This window comes from Phaeoacremonium minimum (assembly GCF_000392275.1).
Source record: "Phaeoacremonium minimum UCRPA7 unplaced genomic scaffold PA7_03_scaffold_175, whole genome shotgun sequence".
In the NCBI taxonomy this organism is placed as follows: domain Eukaryota; kingdom Fungi; phylum Ascomycota; class Sordariomycetes; order Togniniales; family Togniniaceae; genus Phaeoacremonium; species Phaeoacremonium minimum.
Genome location: NW_006921082.1, coordinates 70874 through 85405, shown reverse-complemented (window position 1 = coordinate 85405; position 14532 = coordinate 70874). Strand labels below are relative to the sequence as shown.

Below are 14532 nucleotides of genomic sequence, written 5' to 3'. Positions count from 1 at the left end.
TTACCCCTGCCAGCAGTCAGGTGACTTATTTGCTATTACTTACTTCATTTTTACTCGCTTCACTTAGCTATTATTACACAGAATACAAGAATGGCTACCCTTTCATTCTCAATACGTTCTTTTTGCCCTGGAGGCTTCTTTTTGTGTGTGTGCTATGTGATATCTTGAGTGGGTGTTGGTCAGCAGTAGGCACTGCTGCCCTGTTTCAGTATGCCGCCTATCCGCTGCGGCGCTGGGATCTGAAAATCTCTGTTCGCAACGACAAGACTTATGACAGCCCGGCGAAGGCAGCTAGTGAGTCGGCGTTAAGTATCGCAACGACTCCCAGCCAGGAACACCCGTTTGGCACGCTTGCGGGCGCTGGTCGACTTATCCCTTTTCATCTCGCCGGCCAGCTAGCTTGGTAAGCACTGTAACAAGTAAGAAGCCTAGTTGAACCGCTAAACGATCTGCCCAGCATGCCCCCCACTCACTTGCTGCGACGGAAAAAAGAGACAAAAGATATCTCTATGAGTGAGGGCTGCGAGCGACTTGCAGCTGCTATCCCGGCATGTCACTCCGGGCAGTCGCCGATGGAGGGCATCATGGCTCACATACAGACTTGCGTGCGCCCAACAAGGGAGGAGGGAGGGGTGACTTCGCCTAGACATGATCCGAGTGCCGGGCACCCTAGGCGTGGATGGGTGTCAACCTTAAGTCATCATCATGCAGGATGGTTCGATGCCGCTCAAACATACAGTGAAGCACACCACGACCCAATACCGTTGATTCGAGGCGATAGACCTTCCGACCCGGCGGGTATTTAAGCGGTAGTGGCACCTGCAAAGAGCTAACCGCTCCGTGGGACCAGCAAGACCCTGGCACCCCACCCACCCCCTCATGGCAACTCCGTCATGGAGCTTAGGGGAGTTCTCATCGGAGCTTGAGGCAAAAGCTATAAATACGAGGATCCATAGCCCATTGAGTCTCAGGAAATTTACAGAGCATCAGACACCTACATCTTTCACTATAATTCGAACCGAGCCAGGATAGACAGACCTGACAGATATACGAACACTCAATTACTTGGCTGTTGGAACTTATAAAAACACCATGTCGAAGCCGGAAGGACTACCAGAAATGGAGTATCGATTCCTTGGCCGGTCAGGTCTCAAGGTTTCCGCCATCTCTCTTGGCGGCTGGCTCACCTATGGTGGTCATGTTGATCGAGGCAAGTTTGTTGTCACCGAAACCCACCTGGACGATGCGCTGACAATTGACCAGAGGGCACCTTTAAGTGCATGAAGGCAGCTTATGATTGCGGTGTCAACTTCTTTGACTGCGCTGAGGGGTATGCGGAAGGAGAGTCTGAGAAAGTAATGGGCGAGGCAATTAAGAAATATGGATGGAAGCGCAATGATCTTGTCATCTCAACAAAGGTATGCCCCCTTTACCCCTGAAGGCATATCATTTTTCACGACGCTCTTACTAATTTTTGTAGATCTACTGGGGTGGTGCCTTTGGCACAAACAGTGCTAACAATGTCGGTCTGTCACGGAAACATGTCATCGAGGGCATGAATCAGTCTCTGGAGCGCTTAGGCCTCGACTACGTTGACCTAGTCTACGCCCATCGCCCAGACCGTCACACCCCAATGGAGGAGACAGTTCGCGCGTTCAACCACATCATCAACCAGGGCAAGGCGTTCTACTGGGGAACATCGGAGTGGAACGCGGACGAGATCGCTCAGGCTTGGAGGTACGCCGACAAGCTAGGCCTGATCGGCCCCGTGATGGAGCAGCCCAAGTACAACATGCTGGAGAGGACCAAGGTTGAGACCGAATATGCCCACCTGTACCGTGAGGTCGGTCTTGGTCTGACCGTCTTCTCGCCCCTTAACCAAGGTATATTGTCTGGCAAGTACAAGGACGGCATTCCTGACAACTCTCGTTTCGCTCAGCAATCAGTTGAGTTTATCAAGGGTTACTGGAAGCGAACTGGCAAAGAGCAGTGGGAAGGCACTATCAAGCAAGTCAACAAGCTGGAGCCCATCGCCGACAAACTGGGCATCAAGTTGAGCCAGCTGGCTTTGGCCTGGGTCTTGAAGAACCCGAACGTCAGCTCGGCCATCACCGGTGCAAGCAGCGTCGAGCAGATCTACGAGAACGTGAAGGCTGTCGAGGCCTACAAGAAGCTGACACCAGAGATATTGGATGAGATTGACAGTATCCTCAACAACAAGCCCCCCACGATCACCTCAAGGTTTTAGAATTTGATAGCAGGCGATAGAGTGACTTTGCAAGCGAGCATTTGATCTGTAAAAAATACCTTTCAAAAATGCAATAATCCGGCATCTCTCAGAAACCCTCTCTCCACTTGAATGAGTGGTTCTTTGCTTTTTCTGCTCGTTGTGAATGACCTCGGTCACGGACGGGCCAAGACCGTTGATCAATCAATTAAGAATGTGGCGTTGGCCACCCGTAAGGGCTGTAACACAGATCTAGAACGCGCGTCGAAGCCCCTATTTTCCGTTCCACAGACCCCTGAAACTGGGCGGTGCATGAGCTCTTACAGGCTGCCGTGATTGGTTCCACAGCGACTGCCCCTCCATACACACCGCCCGATAACTTTATTAGATCGAATGATCCGGGGCAGATCTTCTCAACAGATCGAGTATTTCACGTCGAAATTCCCGGGTCGAAGGAAGAAAGTAGGGTCAATTGCACTCTATTCTCGAAATCAGGAATCATGGCGCCTCCATCAACGACAGTAACGACTGCCACGTCGAGAAAGAAGGAGGGAGGCAAGGAAGCGAACGGACATATCCAATTGAAGGGCGCTGCTGCACCTCAACAAGAGGCGAACGAGTCTGGCCATCACGACTTTTTCTGGACATATACTGAAGAACCCCATCGAACGAGACGGCTGGCTATAATCAAAGCTCATCCTGAGGTTTGTGTCTTGATTCGGACATGCAATGGGAAATCCCGAAGGCTAATAGCTTCTTTGCTCAGGTAACAAAGCTCTGCGGACCCGAACCCTTGACGAAATATGTCGTCGCCTTCGTTGTCTCTATACAGATACTGTGTGCCTACACCCTCCGGGACACATCATTCTGGTCATGGAAGTTCTGGGCGCTCGCATATGTCGTTGGAGCAACAGCCAACCAGAACCTGTTCCTGGCCATCCACGAGATCTCGCATAATCTTGCTTTCCGATCCCCGACGGCGAATCGACTGTTCGCCATCTTTGCCAACCTGCCCATTGGGCTCCCATATAGTGCTTCATTCAGGGTATGTCTTGGGCTTGCGCCAGACATTGGCCTATGCTAACAAACTTCCCAGCCATACCACCTCACACACCACAAGTCCCTCGGTGTAGATGGCCTTGATACCGATCTGCCCACAGCCCTCGAGGCTTTCATGTTCGACAGCATCCTGGGCAAGGCCTTCTTCTGCACTTTCCAGATCTTCTTCTACGCGATCCGGCCGATGACCGTGTTCGCCGTGCCCTTCACGTGGGTATCGGCGCTGAACGTGGCCGTGCAGTTCGCCTTCGACTACGCGCTCGTCACGACGCTGTCCGCGAACGCCCTGCTATACATGCTCCTGTCCTCCTTCCTCGCCGGCTCCCTGCACCCGCTCGCAGGGCACTTCATCGCCGAGCACTACGTGTACGAGACGGTGGCCCCCGCCGCCCGAGACCCCAGCAACAACATCCCCGTCCCCGAGACCTTCAGCTACTACGGCCCGCTCAACTTCCTGACGTACAACGTCGGCCTGCACAACGAGCACCACGACTTCCCCGCCGTGCCGTGGACGCGCCTGCCCGTGCTGCACAAGATCGCGCGCGAGTTCTACGCCGACCTGCCGCACCACCGCAGCTGGACAATGGTGCTCTGGCAGTTCATCTTTGACGAGAACGTCGGCATCACCTGCCGTGTGAAGAGGAAGGACGGCGGCCGCAAGGTCGGTGCTGGTGGCGGTCCTGTCGCAAAGACGGCGGCTTGGACCAAGGACGAGATCGAGGCTTGAGTGGACCGTGGGCAGTCTTCATCACCCGGGAGTGGGATCTAGAGAAAGGTGTTAATTCCTCCGCGTCGTATAAATAGCCCATATACCAGTGGGCATCTAATTCAAGGGCCCGGTCTACGCGGAGTCGGGCATAGAAAATGACACCATATTGTGTCAGTAAACACGATAGAAATTACGAGTACATCTAATGATAGACATATCTACAACGAACGCGACGAGAGTCATTTGCCATCAGCATAAACGTTAAGGACATGAATTGCTATATGACCAAGGAAATGCAGTCATTAAGGAATGGAAGACGCCAATACTACCTGAAATGGTCACGTCGGTAACAAAGTACAAGATAGAGTACATCATGATAGCCGCTAGCACAACTCGCGCCTGTCTGCCCTCTGCAGACCTCTGTACATACCACGGCAGCTGGTTATATAGCTAGTCATTCACTGCAAAAGCCGTCCGATTCTCCCTTTATTCATCATTGCAACAGCAATAGGAGCATAGCTCCTCAAGTGGTCAGTCAAGTCCGTTCAGGAACATCTATGATTTGACCACTGTTCAACATCCGATAGCACCCTACCAGCCGCTAGAAGAAGAAATACGCCAGTAGGAAACTGGCCAGGCATAGCAATGCCACAATGCGAACAGGCACACCCTCAGTTGCGGGTGGTCTTACAGCTGTAGCCAGCTCGGAAGCTGAAGGTGTATTCTCAACGACTGCTCCCACAACGCCCTTTCGCTGCCTCACACCTTCGGACTCCGCCACTAGCGGCTTTGAGTCGCTCACGTTTGATTCGGCGGATGACTTTGCGGTGACGCCAGACACGACTGACGGAGCAACATCGGGTTCGCCCTTGGTCTCTGAGATGGGCGATTCGGCAGAGCCACCAATGTTGTCAGTTTGGGGAGACGAATAGGCCGGGGGAGGGGCATCGGGAGTTGCCTCAACCTAGAGTTGTCGTGTCAGTCGTCATCATATCCCCAGGAGCTCAGCTGATACTCACGCCATTGGAGAGATGCTGTCTGATCGGGGTCGCTCCAGGGCCCGTAGCAGAGTCTCCGGCTGGCAAGAAGTTGACTCGGATTTTCTTCTCCTGAATCTGGGCTTTCTCGACAGAATCCCACTGATGAAGCTAGTAAGCCGAAAACCCCTAAATTGCGTTGATTAATGGCACTCACGATCTGCTGGACGCTGGTGAACTCCTTGTCGCCAGAAATGTTGACAGACTGAACTAAGAACTTGTCTCGGCACTTAGTGTCTAGAGGTGGGTCTTGCTTCATCGCCTGAAGGAGCACTGTGATGCGCGGAAAACATGTGAGTGATGCATTCTCGAGACCATATCATCCGGGAAGACCAACCTGTGACCTCCACCTCATGATCTGGCTCGATGCGCCCAGAGTTGGGCCTGACACAGTATCTACAGTCAGGGTAAGCTTCTCTCCGTCGTATATAGAGTGTTTAGGCGAGCTTCGTACTGCTTCGGCGCTGTGGTTTTGACCTATTGAATTGAGCGTTAGTGTCAGATCCGTGGGAGATCACCACACAGAGCTCCATACCTTGAAGGCAACAGGGGACTTGTTGGGGTTTCTGATCTTGAGGATATTCGCAACCTCGACGGTGAAGGGCCCTGTCAGTGGAAAGTGAAGATTAGCGCGTGGACTTCGAAGAGGAACCTGACTGTTGCGACGTACGGCGGAAGCCGAGCTCCAAAGGATCGATCTCGACCGACATGGTGGTGGATGTTGACTTGATCACAAGACGTGTTCGATGACGGTGTGGTGTGTCGCAATAGAGCGGCGGTGTCGTAAATCGACGGCGGGAGCAGCGCAAGGCAGTAGGAAGACAATAGAGCCCGTTGGCAATAGACTGAGGCGATGATGGCTTTGTGTCAAGGGTTGGGAACTCGAGGGGGCACGAGGGAGGTCGTCAATGTTCGTTAACTTTTTACTGTTTCCTGCTGAAAGGGGACGGGGATGCTCACAAATCGTCAACGACACTGGCGGCCAGGTGTTATGACATAGGCACGCGCTAACAGCCTATCCTGGCAAAGCTTCCCAGTCCAGATTTCATTTGTGGTGACGCCCGTGCGCTAAATGTTGGCCTTGGTGGGTGGTCTCGAAATCATCACTGCGGTCCTCCCACACATGTGAACAAACCTTAACTGGTGCTCCAAACCAAGTGCGTTGCACTTACCTGTTATTCCAAGATATGAAAGCTTGTTACATGCAATCTCAAAATAGCTGCCTTATATCTCCTGGAGAATATATCTATAATCTCTGCACTCCTCCTGCGCAGTTCACAGGTATACCTACCTTAGGTAATTCAGCTTCTAGCATGCGCCATACGCTGTGGCTAGGTACTGGCGTAAATAACCGTTGCCAAAGTGACTTTTGGAGAAGCCTTCGGCGTTATCCCACACCTTATTGCCCCTCCTGCCCGGGACCTTACAAATGACGTTACCAGAAGTAGCCTGAACCAGTGTGCCCGAAGGCAAATAAGACAGCTGTGCCTGAATATCACCAGAACATTCACCTGCAGGCCCCTGCCGTATATTTATTTTGCAGTGTGAAATCCTACGAGAACACTGAACTCATACTCACTTTCGTTGTGCATCATCAAACCGACTGGCGGTCACCTGCCCCGCTATCACCTCACCACACCTCACCACTCACGACAAAGACGAACTCTCGCTCTCACTCTCATTTCTTGTTAGGGCATTTCACAAAACAGCAAAATGGGACAATCAGATCTAGATGTCCTGCTCGATATGGGCTTTGACAAAGCTCGGGCCGAGTTAGCAGTGAAGAAGTCTGGTGGATGTAGGTAATAGCCAACTACTGTCCAATATGGTTCTAACACAAGGGCAGTACAGGGAGCTCTCGAGTGGCTCGAGAAGACCCAGGACAAGCCCCTTGAGGATCTCCAAAACGAAGCCAAGGAGGACGAGCTGGAGGCGGCCGGTCCGACCATCTCGTCTGTGGAGGGAGAGGTCGCGAAGTCCCTGGTCTGCAACGAGTGCGGCAAGAAGTTCCGAAACCATGCTGCCGCTGAGTTTCACGCATCCAAGACGTACATTTCCCTGGATCGATGCTTCCTTTCTCTAGCTCAGTGGATCTGACATGCTGCAGTGAGCACACCGACTTCTCTGAGTCCACCGAGGAGATTGCCCCCCTGACCGAGGAGGAGAAGAAGGCTCGTCTCGAGGAAATGCGCCAGAAACTTAAGGAGAAGAGGGCCAACCAAGCTATCCTCGACAAGGAGGATGCCAAGAGAAACGAGGTATTACGCCTAGAACACCCTTGATTCGAGGTAAACAGACTAACATATATCTAGCAAATCCGTCTGAAGTCAACCAGGGAAACCCAGGATGCGAAGGAGGAACTGAAGCGCAAGGAGCAGCTCAAGGAAGCCGCGGCGAAGCGGCAGGAGAAGTTAGCTGACCAGGAGGCTAAGAAGGCCATCAAAGCGAAGATCGAAGCCGACAAGCGGGAGCGTCAACGCAAGGCAGAGGAAGCCAAGGCCGCTCGGGAGGGCCGAGCTGTCCAGGCTGCTGCACCAGTGGCTGCAACACCTGCTCCTCCTCAGCGAACTGTCTCCCACAACGAGGCGCGGCTGAGACTTCAGCTGCCGAGCGGCAATGTGCAAAAGACGTTCCCAGCCGACACGACACTGTTCGAGGTCGCCCAGGCACTTGAGTCTGAGGGCACGCATGTCAAGACCTTTACAATGACCTTCCCTCGCAAGGTATTCGAGGCTAGTGGCATCGACTCCGGCAAGACGTTGAGGGAGGCAGGGCTTGTCCCAAGCGGCGTGTTGATCGTGCAATAATTTTTGCAGCACGAGTTGACAGACTAGGGTTCAGCTCTTCTAGAGGTGCATGATCTGGCGTTTTGGACGATGATAATAAATACTTCATAGCTTTAGGGGTCCAAGCCAAAGTCTGGTAGCCAGCTTCCGCATCAAAGCTCACACAGATATCAGTCACAATGGGTTATCGTAGTCACAAGTCTGCATCAGATAGGGCTGGTTGACCTCCAAATAAACAAATGGCACTTCACAAATTCCGACATGATGACAGCACTTCCCTGGTGCTGCCAGTGCTGATCGGTGGTCACAGTAGACGAGGCCAAAAGTGATCTTCAACAGCTCATCAAGTTCTCCTATTTTGGTAGCAAAAGAGAACTGTTTAGTCACGTCCCGTCCGTAGACTCCATGCGTTGGCCATGGTTGAGAGCGCATTTTCATCAATTCCATGAGAATGGCACTCCATCCCTGCAGCCAAGAACCGTTGCCCCCATCCGTTTTGTCGGTGGTAAAAGACCCATCGCAGCCCATGCAGAGTTCAAAGGATTTACAAAGCGGGAAAAAGAAGTCGTCGCGGAAACCGTTTAGTCGAAAAGACCGAAACCCATATCCTCGTCGGACTCCTCCTTCTCTGTGGGTAATTGTCAGTATGACACTTGGATCGAGACTGGGGCAAGCTTCGGGAAACTCACCCTCCTCCTTTGCCTCCTCAGCGGCCTCCTCAGCAGCACCAGCACCGCCAGCAGCGGGGGCACCACCGGCAGCGGCAGCAGCACCGCCGCCAGAGCCGACGTTCGACAGAAGGTCCTTCACGTCCTTGCCCTCGAGAGCCTGTAGTCGCAGAAACCAGTTAGCAATCCATTATTCCCTTCTTCTGGTGATGGTGACGAGTCGAGATGTCGTACCTTGGCGAATAGCTGGGCCCAGATAGGCTCAACCTCCTCGATGGCAGCGGCCTTCAGGAGAGTGGTGATCTTGTCGGCCTATTCGCAGAAAATCGCCAGTTAGTATACCAAGTCCCCGATGCAAGATGTCAACCAGGATGATGTTTGCCGGGGTGCCCATACAGTGATCTCGACGCCATCATCAGCGAGGATGAGCGCCGCGTACGACGTTGCCAGCTCAGCAGTAGACATTGTGTGGATTGTGGTGGTGTGCAGAAAGTTGCAGGTTCGCAAAATGTCTCTGCTGTCGACGATGAGGATTCGGAAGAGTCTCGAAAATCGTCCGTTTTGTGTGCGCGGTGGAAAATCATTTAGGGTAGAAAGAAACTAAAGCAGGCAATGAGCTCTCATTGGCTCAGCGTCCGTGGTTCTACGGAACCGCTCGAGCTTAGGTAATAGGGCGCGATTTGATGGTCTGTGCGCTTATCGACCAAGCCACTTATCTACGAGCCCAGAGCTCCGACGCTGCCCCACCTCGATTGCTCCGGTCCCTCGATCTACCTGCACCATCCTCCCCCACCATCTGACGTTTCTGGCCATCAAGAAGGCTGGGATCGTGGAAACTCGTGCAGCTGCCGTGCTATGAGCAAATCCTCCAAATCTGCAACTGCAAGACAACTGGACCAAGCACTCGGGAGGCTGCTTATCTTTATCATCAACCGAATCCGTATCGTCGTCATACCACCTTGTCCTCTCGCCACATAATTGGTGAGTCCACTGGATATCGTTTCCGGCCAAGACTAGAGCACGCGGGGTCAGCCTTCAAGAGGTAACGCCACGTTGGGATCGCAGACATCCTTCCTCACTCAACACTTGTTACCGCCATCCAGGTCAATCAGAGATTGCTTGTGAAGGACTCGCAAGCTTCAACTCCTTCAAAGGCACCAGATCATCATGGACACTCCGGCGATTCCGGCTCCCAAGGATGCTCGGGAACGGGATATCCTTGAGAGGCTGGTCGCCATACGAGACCAGCTCTTGTTGCTGAAGCAGGATCGAACCAAATACATCCGCACTCAAGATGTCATGGTTCTATATGATCAGACTATCGAGCAAGTGCGACAACTCAATGAGGCCCGAAGCAAGGAGCCGGTGGGAGAAAATCGACGTGAGCCCTCAGCCTACCCATATTGCTTCATATTGCAATGCTAATGTCCTCACAGTGGACAAGGTCCTGGATAGCTGCTTCCAGCTGCTGTCGCTATTCTTCATGACGATTGGCCGAACCAGTGAGGCCCCGGCAGCATATTCTCTGACATCGACGATCAAGCGCTTGCTAGACCATTTGACGGAGGCCGACCTATTCTCTGCGAAGGACTTGGATAGCATGTCGAAGACCCTGGATAGACTTTCCGTGACAGTGAAGAATGCAGGATCAAAGCACTCGCCACATCTCATTGAGCTACTCTCTGACAGAGTAGATCGGTGCAAGACAGCTCTTTCGAACCTGCGCAGGAGGCTAGACCGGCTTGGAGATACACTCCCATCTGTTCACGAGAAACTTATCTCTATCCTTCGATCCATGTCTTTGGCGAACACGCGAACAAGAGTACGTATGGTAGTCCTCCGCTCTTTACCGATGCTGATTACTGTTTAGTTCTCCGTGTCCGAGGTTCAGAAACTACAAAATCAGCTCAAAGATATTGATGCGCAACGAGTGGACGGCAAATTCATGACAGCAGACGGGCAAGTTGCACCAGGAAGTGACGAGGTATCCGAGCTGCTGAGGAGATGTCTCCTCTGGTCAGATATAGTGCTGGAAAGGTATGCCCGATCTTGTCATCGCATTGATGTTCACACTTTCTTACACTACTCACAGAAAGGGAGCAATTCCAGACAACTGGAGGCCAATCTATGATATCTTGGTTGGCATTCGCAACGACCTCGACAAGCTGTCCATAACACAAGCATGGTCACTCCGAGAAACAGACCTGTACGATTTTCAACGACAATTGGATAAGATCGACGAAAGCCGAGTGGATGGAAACTGGCTGGACGACGAGGGCAAGCCTGCAGAGTTATATGTGCAACGGGTAAAGACAATAGCTCCTACCTGATTGTTTACTTCGTTCTAACAGTAGCCAGACATTCCTGTACCTCATAAGGAGAAGCTACGGATATATCTATTCGCTCATGATCTCATCCGAGCCTGTGTCTGAAGCTCTGCTACCGATCTATAACCAGCTACAGACTTTGAAACGCTGTCTGGTTGAGGTCAAGAACTCAGGAGGAGTTGGCAGTCCAAGAGAGCTGTATCCGTACAGCATGAAGGTAAACACTAATACTTTATTCCTTATGTGTCAACAGATCAGTGGTGCTAACACAGAATTTTGTAGCTGAACTCCATCGACAACATGAGAGTGGACGGGAAGTTCATGGTGGGCGAAGACATTCCTGAAGGACAGGGAAGCGTGACAGAGCTTCTCGAGGAGTGCTTCGAGCTCAACTACGAGCTGAGGCTCGCTGCCGAGGCAGAGCAGGGTGAGAGTTGAAAGGATGTTTACTTGCTTGGCTTATACCCAGTTCTGCGTATTGTATGAATTGTTTGTAAATCTTGAATCACAACCCTGCTTGCTGGAGTCTTGGGCAGGTTAGTTATCCCTGTTGGGGTCCAAAGTACGGCGGTAAATGGAATGAGGCAATCTCAGGACGGTTTTTTTTTTTCTTGATTTGGTCACAACGTACAGCTCCTCATCCGTTTGTGAAGCAGTAATGTTCTAGCTACAGCTCTCCACGTCCAGCCCACAGCATCTACGGGTTTCTGAAAGCAATCTTAGCAGGCCAGATCATGACCTACAAGTGATTAGACTTTGACTTTTTAGTGTGCGGCTTGTCTCATACCTTGTCCATATCCCACACGCCGTGTTTGACGTAGACATCATCCTTGATAGTAGCCAGGGCAGCCTCCTTGCTCTCAGCAACGATGATCAGGGTGCTGCCGGCGAACTTCATGCTCGAGACCTCATCGTCTGCCGGCATGTCTTCCAGGATGGCACCTACAGATATTCCGGATCAGTGGGATCTCATCGGTCTCGAAGCTAGAGCTCGGAAGAGGGGCTGTTTCGGGGAGATAGGAAAGGAGTTTCCATACCTCCCATCTTCCACTGTCCCGACTCAATAAACTTAGTCATGCCCTTGAAGTGGTCACTGTTATGCTTAATTAGAGACGAGAGATCGCCGTAGCACGCTGTCTTCATCTACAAGGAACTCACGGCCGGATCTTGAGTCTCGTCTCCTGTACGCCGGGCTTGTCCGGTACGACTACCAGCCACTCGTACGTCCTAGGTGCGGATGAAGCCATTGTGCGGATTGCTGTGTAGTTTTGTGATAAGCCTCTGGGGAATTGAGCAGATATGGGACCAATTGACCGTCTCAAGATGCTGAAACGGGTTGCCATGTCTGAGAGGGAGAGAAGAGGAGCGTGGGATTTATAACTTTATAATGTCGGTACTTGTCCAACGTAGGTTGTTCCGAGTCTAAGGTACCAAGTTGATAGGTGGGGTCAAGAGGGGCGGCTTCCGTACTACTCTCCATAGGCCCCCGTAAAGGCCCGTAACCATTGCCGATGCGCAGGCGCGCGCCGTGTTCAGCGGCTTGACCTACGAGAAAGTCTTCGAGACCTCAACAAAGTGTCATGACTCTCATAATTTGGTATCCTTACCCCTACGGTATCAACGTGTTTTACCCTGGCAGAGGCGTTGATTGTTCGAGCAACCGGGACTTATATTAATTGCCGAGAAGGTGTGTGGGCATGGAAGTCTCGGTATAGCGGGAACAGCGAGGTGCACCTTTACTTCTAAAGTTTGTTGTCTTGTGTCTCTAATATCTCTTGCTTCTAATCTCGCTCTAAGTGACCATGCCCGTCTCTCCAGCTTCTATATGCAAGCCGTCTACTGTTCTGTTTCTATATTGCCGTGCTCTATATGAACCGTCTAAGTTTATAGCTTCGCCTTGCCCTCTTGTTTCTGCATGGTCTCAGCAACAATGCGCCTCTGGATCTTTCCTGTAGCAGTCTTTGGCATAACATCTGTGAAGTAGATCTATGAAATTTGTTAGCAGAGAGCGACGATTGTATTATCGCTAGTTACTGCGGCGCTCACCTTCTTAGGAATTTTGAACTTGGCCAGCTTCTCTGCAGTCCACTTCTTCAGCCCATCCTGGGTCAGTTTCTGTCCCGGCTTCAGGACCACAGCAACACCAATCTCCTGACCGAACATCTCATCTGGAATGGCGAAGCTGACAGCCTCCGAAACGGCGGGGTGCCGCGTGAGCACATTATCCAGCTCGATGGGGCTAATCTTCTCGCCGCCCTTGTTGATGAGCTCCTTGATGCGGCCGGTGATAACTATGTAGCCATCTTCATCCTTCTTGCCCTGGTCACCGGTGCGGAAGAAGTGTCCCTTGGTGAAAGCGGTTGCATTGGCCGTCGGGTTGTTCAGATAGCCCTTCGTGACGTTCTCGCCGCGGATGCAGATCTCGCCCTCCTTGCCCTGCGCCAGCTCGTCGCCGTTGTCGTCCAATATCTTCACCTCAACACCCTGTCCCAGGCCGACCGTGCCGGGCTTTCTCTTGGCAGGAGGGAGGGGGTTTGATGTCATCTGATGAGCGGCCTCGGTCATGGCATACGCCTCGAGAACTGGAGCCTGATATGTCTCTTCTAGCTGGTGGAAGACCGTGGGAGAAAGAGGTGATGAGCAGGAGCGGATGAACCTGATCTTGGGGACCGGATTCGGCGCGGGGTTCTTGAGCAAGATCTGGTGAATGGTAGGCACAGCAGTGTACCAGTTTGCCTTATGTGTGGCGAAATCCTCCCAGAACTCGGATGCCGAGAATTTGGATGGCACAACCATGGAGCCGCCGGAGTAGAGGGGCGCGAGCAGAGCACATAAGAGACCATGAACGTGGAACAGAGGCATGACGAGCATAGTTCTGTCCTGTGCAGTAAGCTCGTAAGTCTTCTGTATATTCGCCATAGTCCTCGTCAGGTTGCGGTGGGAGAGAGGCACCACCTTCGGTCTAGAGGTAGTTCCGCTTGTGTGCAGCACCAGTGCGATGTCGTCAGGTTGGGCCTTCAGCATCTGCTCCTTGCCCTTGCCCTTCAACTGGCCGAGATCCTTCACATCCAGGGCGACTTCCTGCTTCCCGTCATCCCAGTAGCACTCAGCAATGGCAGCATTGAACTTCTTCGCTGCTCTGACAGCAGGGCTATCCGCCTGGACAGCGCCCCTGGGCACAAGCACAATAGCTGACTTGACATCCTCGATGTAGAACTCGAATTCGCCCTGCTTGTAGGCGGGGTTCAGCGGAGCAGCAATGGCACGCTGCCACGAGGCCGCCAGAAATGAGACGATGAACTCATATGAGTTCACAGTAGCGATTGAGACGGGTGATGCTGTTGTTATGCCAATGGCAGCGAGTTTGCTCTGAAAAGATGTAACCTCTTTGGCCAGACCTTGATAAGTCACCGTCAGAGCCTTGGGCTTTGAAGGTATAATGACGGCTGTGGCATTCTTGTCGCCGTGGATGGCAGTTTGAAGAGTCGCCATCATGAAGTGACTGACTCTAGCCGACTACCGAGTACTGAAAAAGCCGCAGTCTTAGAAACGAAATATACAAAATGTTTGAGTGATTAAAGAGTAAGAAAATGACACAAATGACACACAGATGCAATAAATTGGCGGAGGATGCCAATTGGCCGGGTTCTATGCTTCTATCTTATACAAAATGAAAGTGAAGAGGGAAAAAGAGAGTTCAGACGGGTCCAGATTCACAT

The 14532-nt window shown here is 52.1% G+C and overlaps 8 protein-coding genes across 8 annotated transcripts; 4 read left to right on the top strand and 4 right to left on the bottom strand.

Annotated features, from left to right (window-relative positions):
* Window positions 1–1280: 1280 nt before the first annotated feature.
* UCRPA7_2598 (putative voltage-gated k channel beta protein) lies at window positions 1281–2248 on the top strand (the record flags this gene model as incomplete). The annotated part of the gene is made up of 2 exons (XM_007915154.1): window positions 1281–1418; window positions 1481–2248. 2 exons carry the CDS (start codon window positions 1281–1283, stop codon window positions 2246–2248), a joined length of 906 nt encoding a protein of 301 aa, XP_007913345.1.
* A 479-nt stretch (window positions 2249–2727) lies between these two features.
* UCRPA7_2597 (putative dihydroceramide delta -desaturase protein) lies at window positions 2728–4013 on the top strand (the record flags this gene model as incomplete). Its single annotated transcript, XM_007915144.1, has 3 exons — window positions 2728–2931; window positions 2994–3272; window positions 3324–4013. The coding sequence occupies 3 exons, from the start codon at window positions 2728–2730 to the stop codon at window positions 4011–4013; spliced, it is 1173 nt and encodes a 390-aa protein (XP_007913335.1).
* Window positions 4014–4596: 583 nt separating this feature from the next.
* UCRPA7_2596 (putative msp domain-containing protein) lies at window positions 4597–5742 on the bottom strand (the record flags this gene model as incomplete). Its single annotated transcript, XM_007915165.1, has 7 exons — window positions 4597–4959; window positions 5015–5134; window positions 5190–5305; window positions 5370–5428; window positions 5487–5509; window positions 5568–5638; window positions 5703–5742. The coding sequence occupies 7 exons, from the start codon at window positions 5740–5742 to the stop codon at window positions 4597–4599; spliced, it is 792 nt and encodes a 263-aa protein (XP_007913356.1).
* A 1003-nt stretch (window positions 5743–6745) lies between these two features.
* Window positions 6746–7839, top strand: UCRPA7_2595 (putative ubx domain protein; the record flags this gene model as incomplete). Its single annotated transcript, XM_007915166.1, has 4 exons — window positions 6746–6830; window positions 6879–7080; window positions 7140–7290; window positions 7345–7839. 4 exons carry the CDS (start codon window positions 6746–6748, stop codon window positions 7837–7839), a joined length of 933 nt encoding a protein of 310 aa, XP_007913357.1.
* A 560-nt stretch (window positions 7840–8399) lies between these two features.
* UCRPA7_2594 (putative 60s acidic ribosomal protein p1 protein) lies at window positions 8400–8951 on the bottom strand (the record flags this gene model as incomplete). The annotated part of the gene is made up of 4 exons (XM_007915173.1): window positions 8400–8446; window positions 8508–8646; window positions 8721–8798; window positions 8883–8951. 4 exons carry the CDS (start codon window positions 8949–8951, stop codon window positions 8400–8402), a joined length of 333 nt encoding a protein of 110 aa, XP_007913364.1.
* A 702-nt stretch (window positions 8952–9653) lies between these two features.
* Window positions 9654–11251, top strand: UCRPA7_2593 (hypothetical protein; the record flags this gene model as incomplete). The annotated part of the gene is made up of 6 exons (XM_007915162.1): window positions 9654–9867; window positions 9923–10308; window positions 10357–10523; window positions 10579–10792; window positions 10845–11030; window positions 11096–11251. The coding sequence occupies 6 exons, from the start codon at window positions 9654–9656 to the stop codon at window positions 11249–11251; spliced, it is 1323 nt and encodes a 440-aa protein (XP_007913353.1).
* Window positions 11252–11510: 259 nt separating this feature from the next.
* UCRPA7_2592 (putative dimeric alpha-beta barrel protein) lies at window positions 11511–12060 on the bottom strand (the record flags this gene model as incomplete). Its single annotated transcript, XM_007915158.1, has 4 exons — window positions 11511–11552; window positions 11601–11755; window positions 11851–11906; window positions 11972–12060. The coding sequence occupies 4 exons, from the start codon at window positions 12058–12060 to the stop codon at window positions 11511–11513; spliced, it is 342 nt and encodes a 113-aa protein (XP_007913349.1).
* Window positions 12061–12697: 637 nt separating this feature from the next.
* On the bottom strand, window positions 12698–14305 carry UCRPA7_2591 (putative peroxisomal-coenzyme a synthetase protein; the record flags this gene model as incomplete). Its single annotated transcript, XM_007915157.1, has 2 exons — window positions 12698–12799; window positions 12860–14305. The coding sequence occupies 2 exons, from the start codon at window positions 14303–14305 to the stop codon at window positions 12698–12700; spliced, it is 1548 nt and encodes a 515-aa protein (XP_007913348.1).
* Between the last annotated feature and the right edge of the window lie 227 nt (window positions 14306–14532).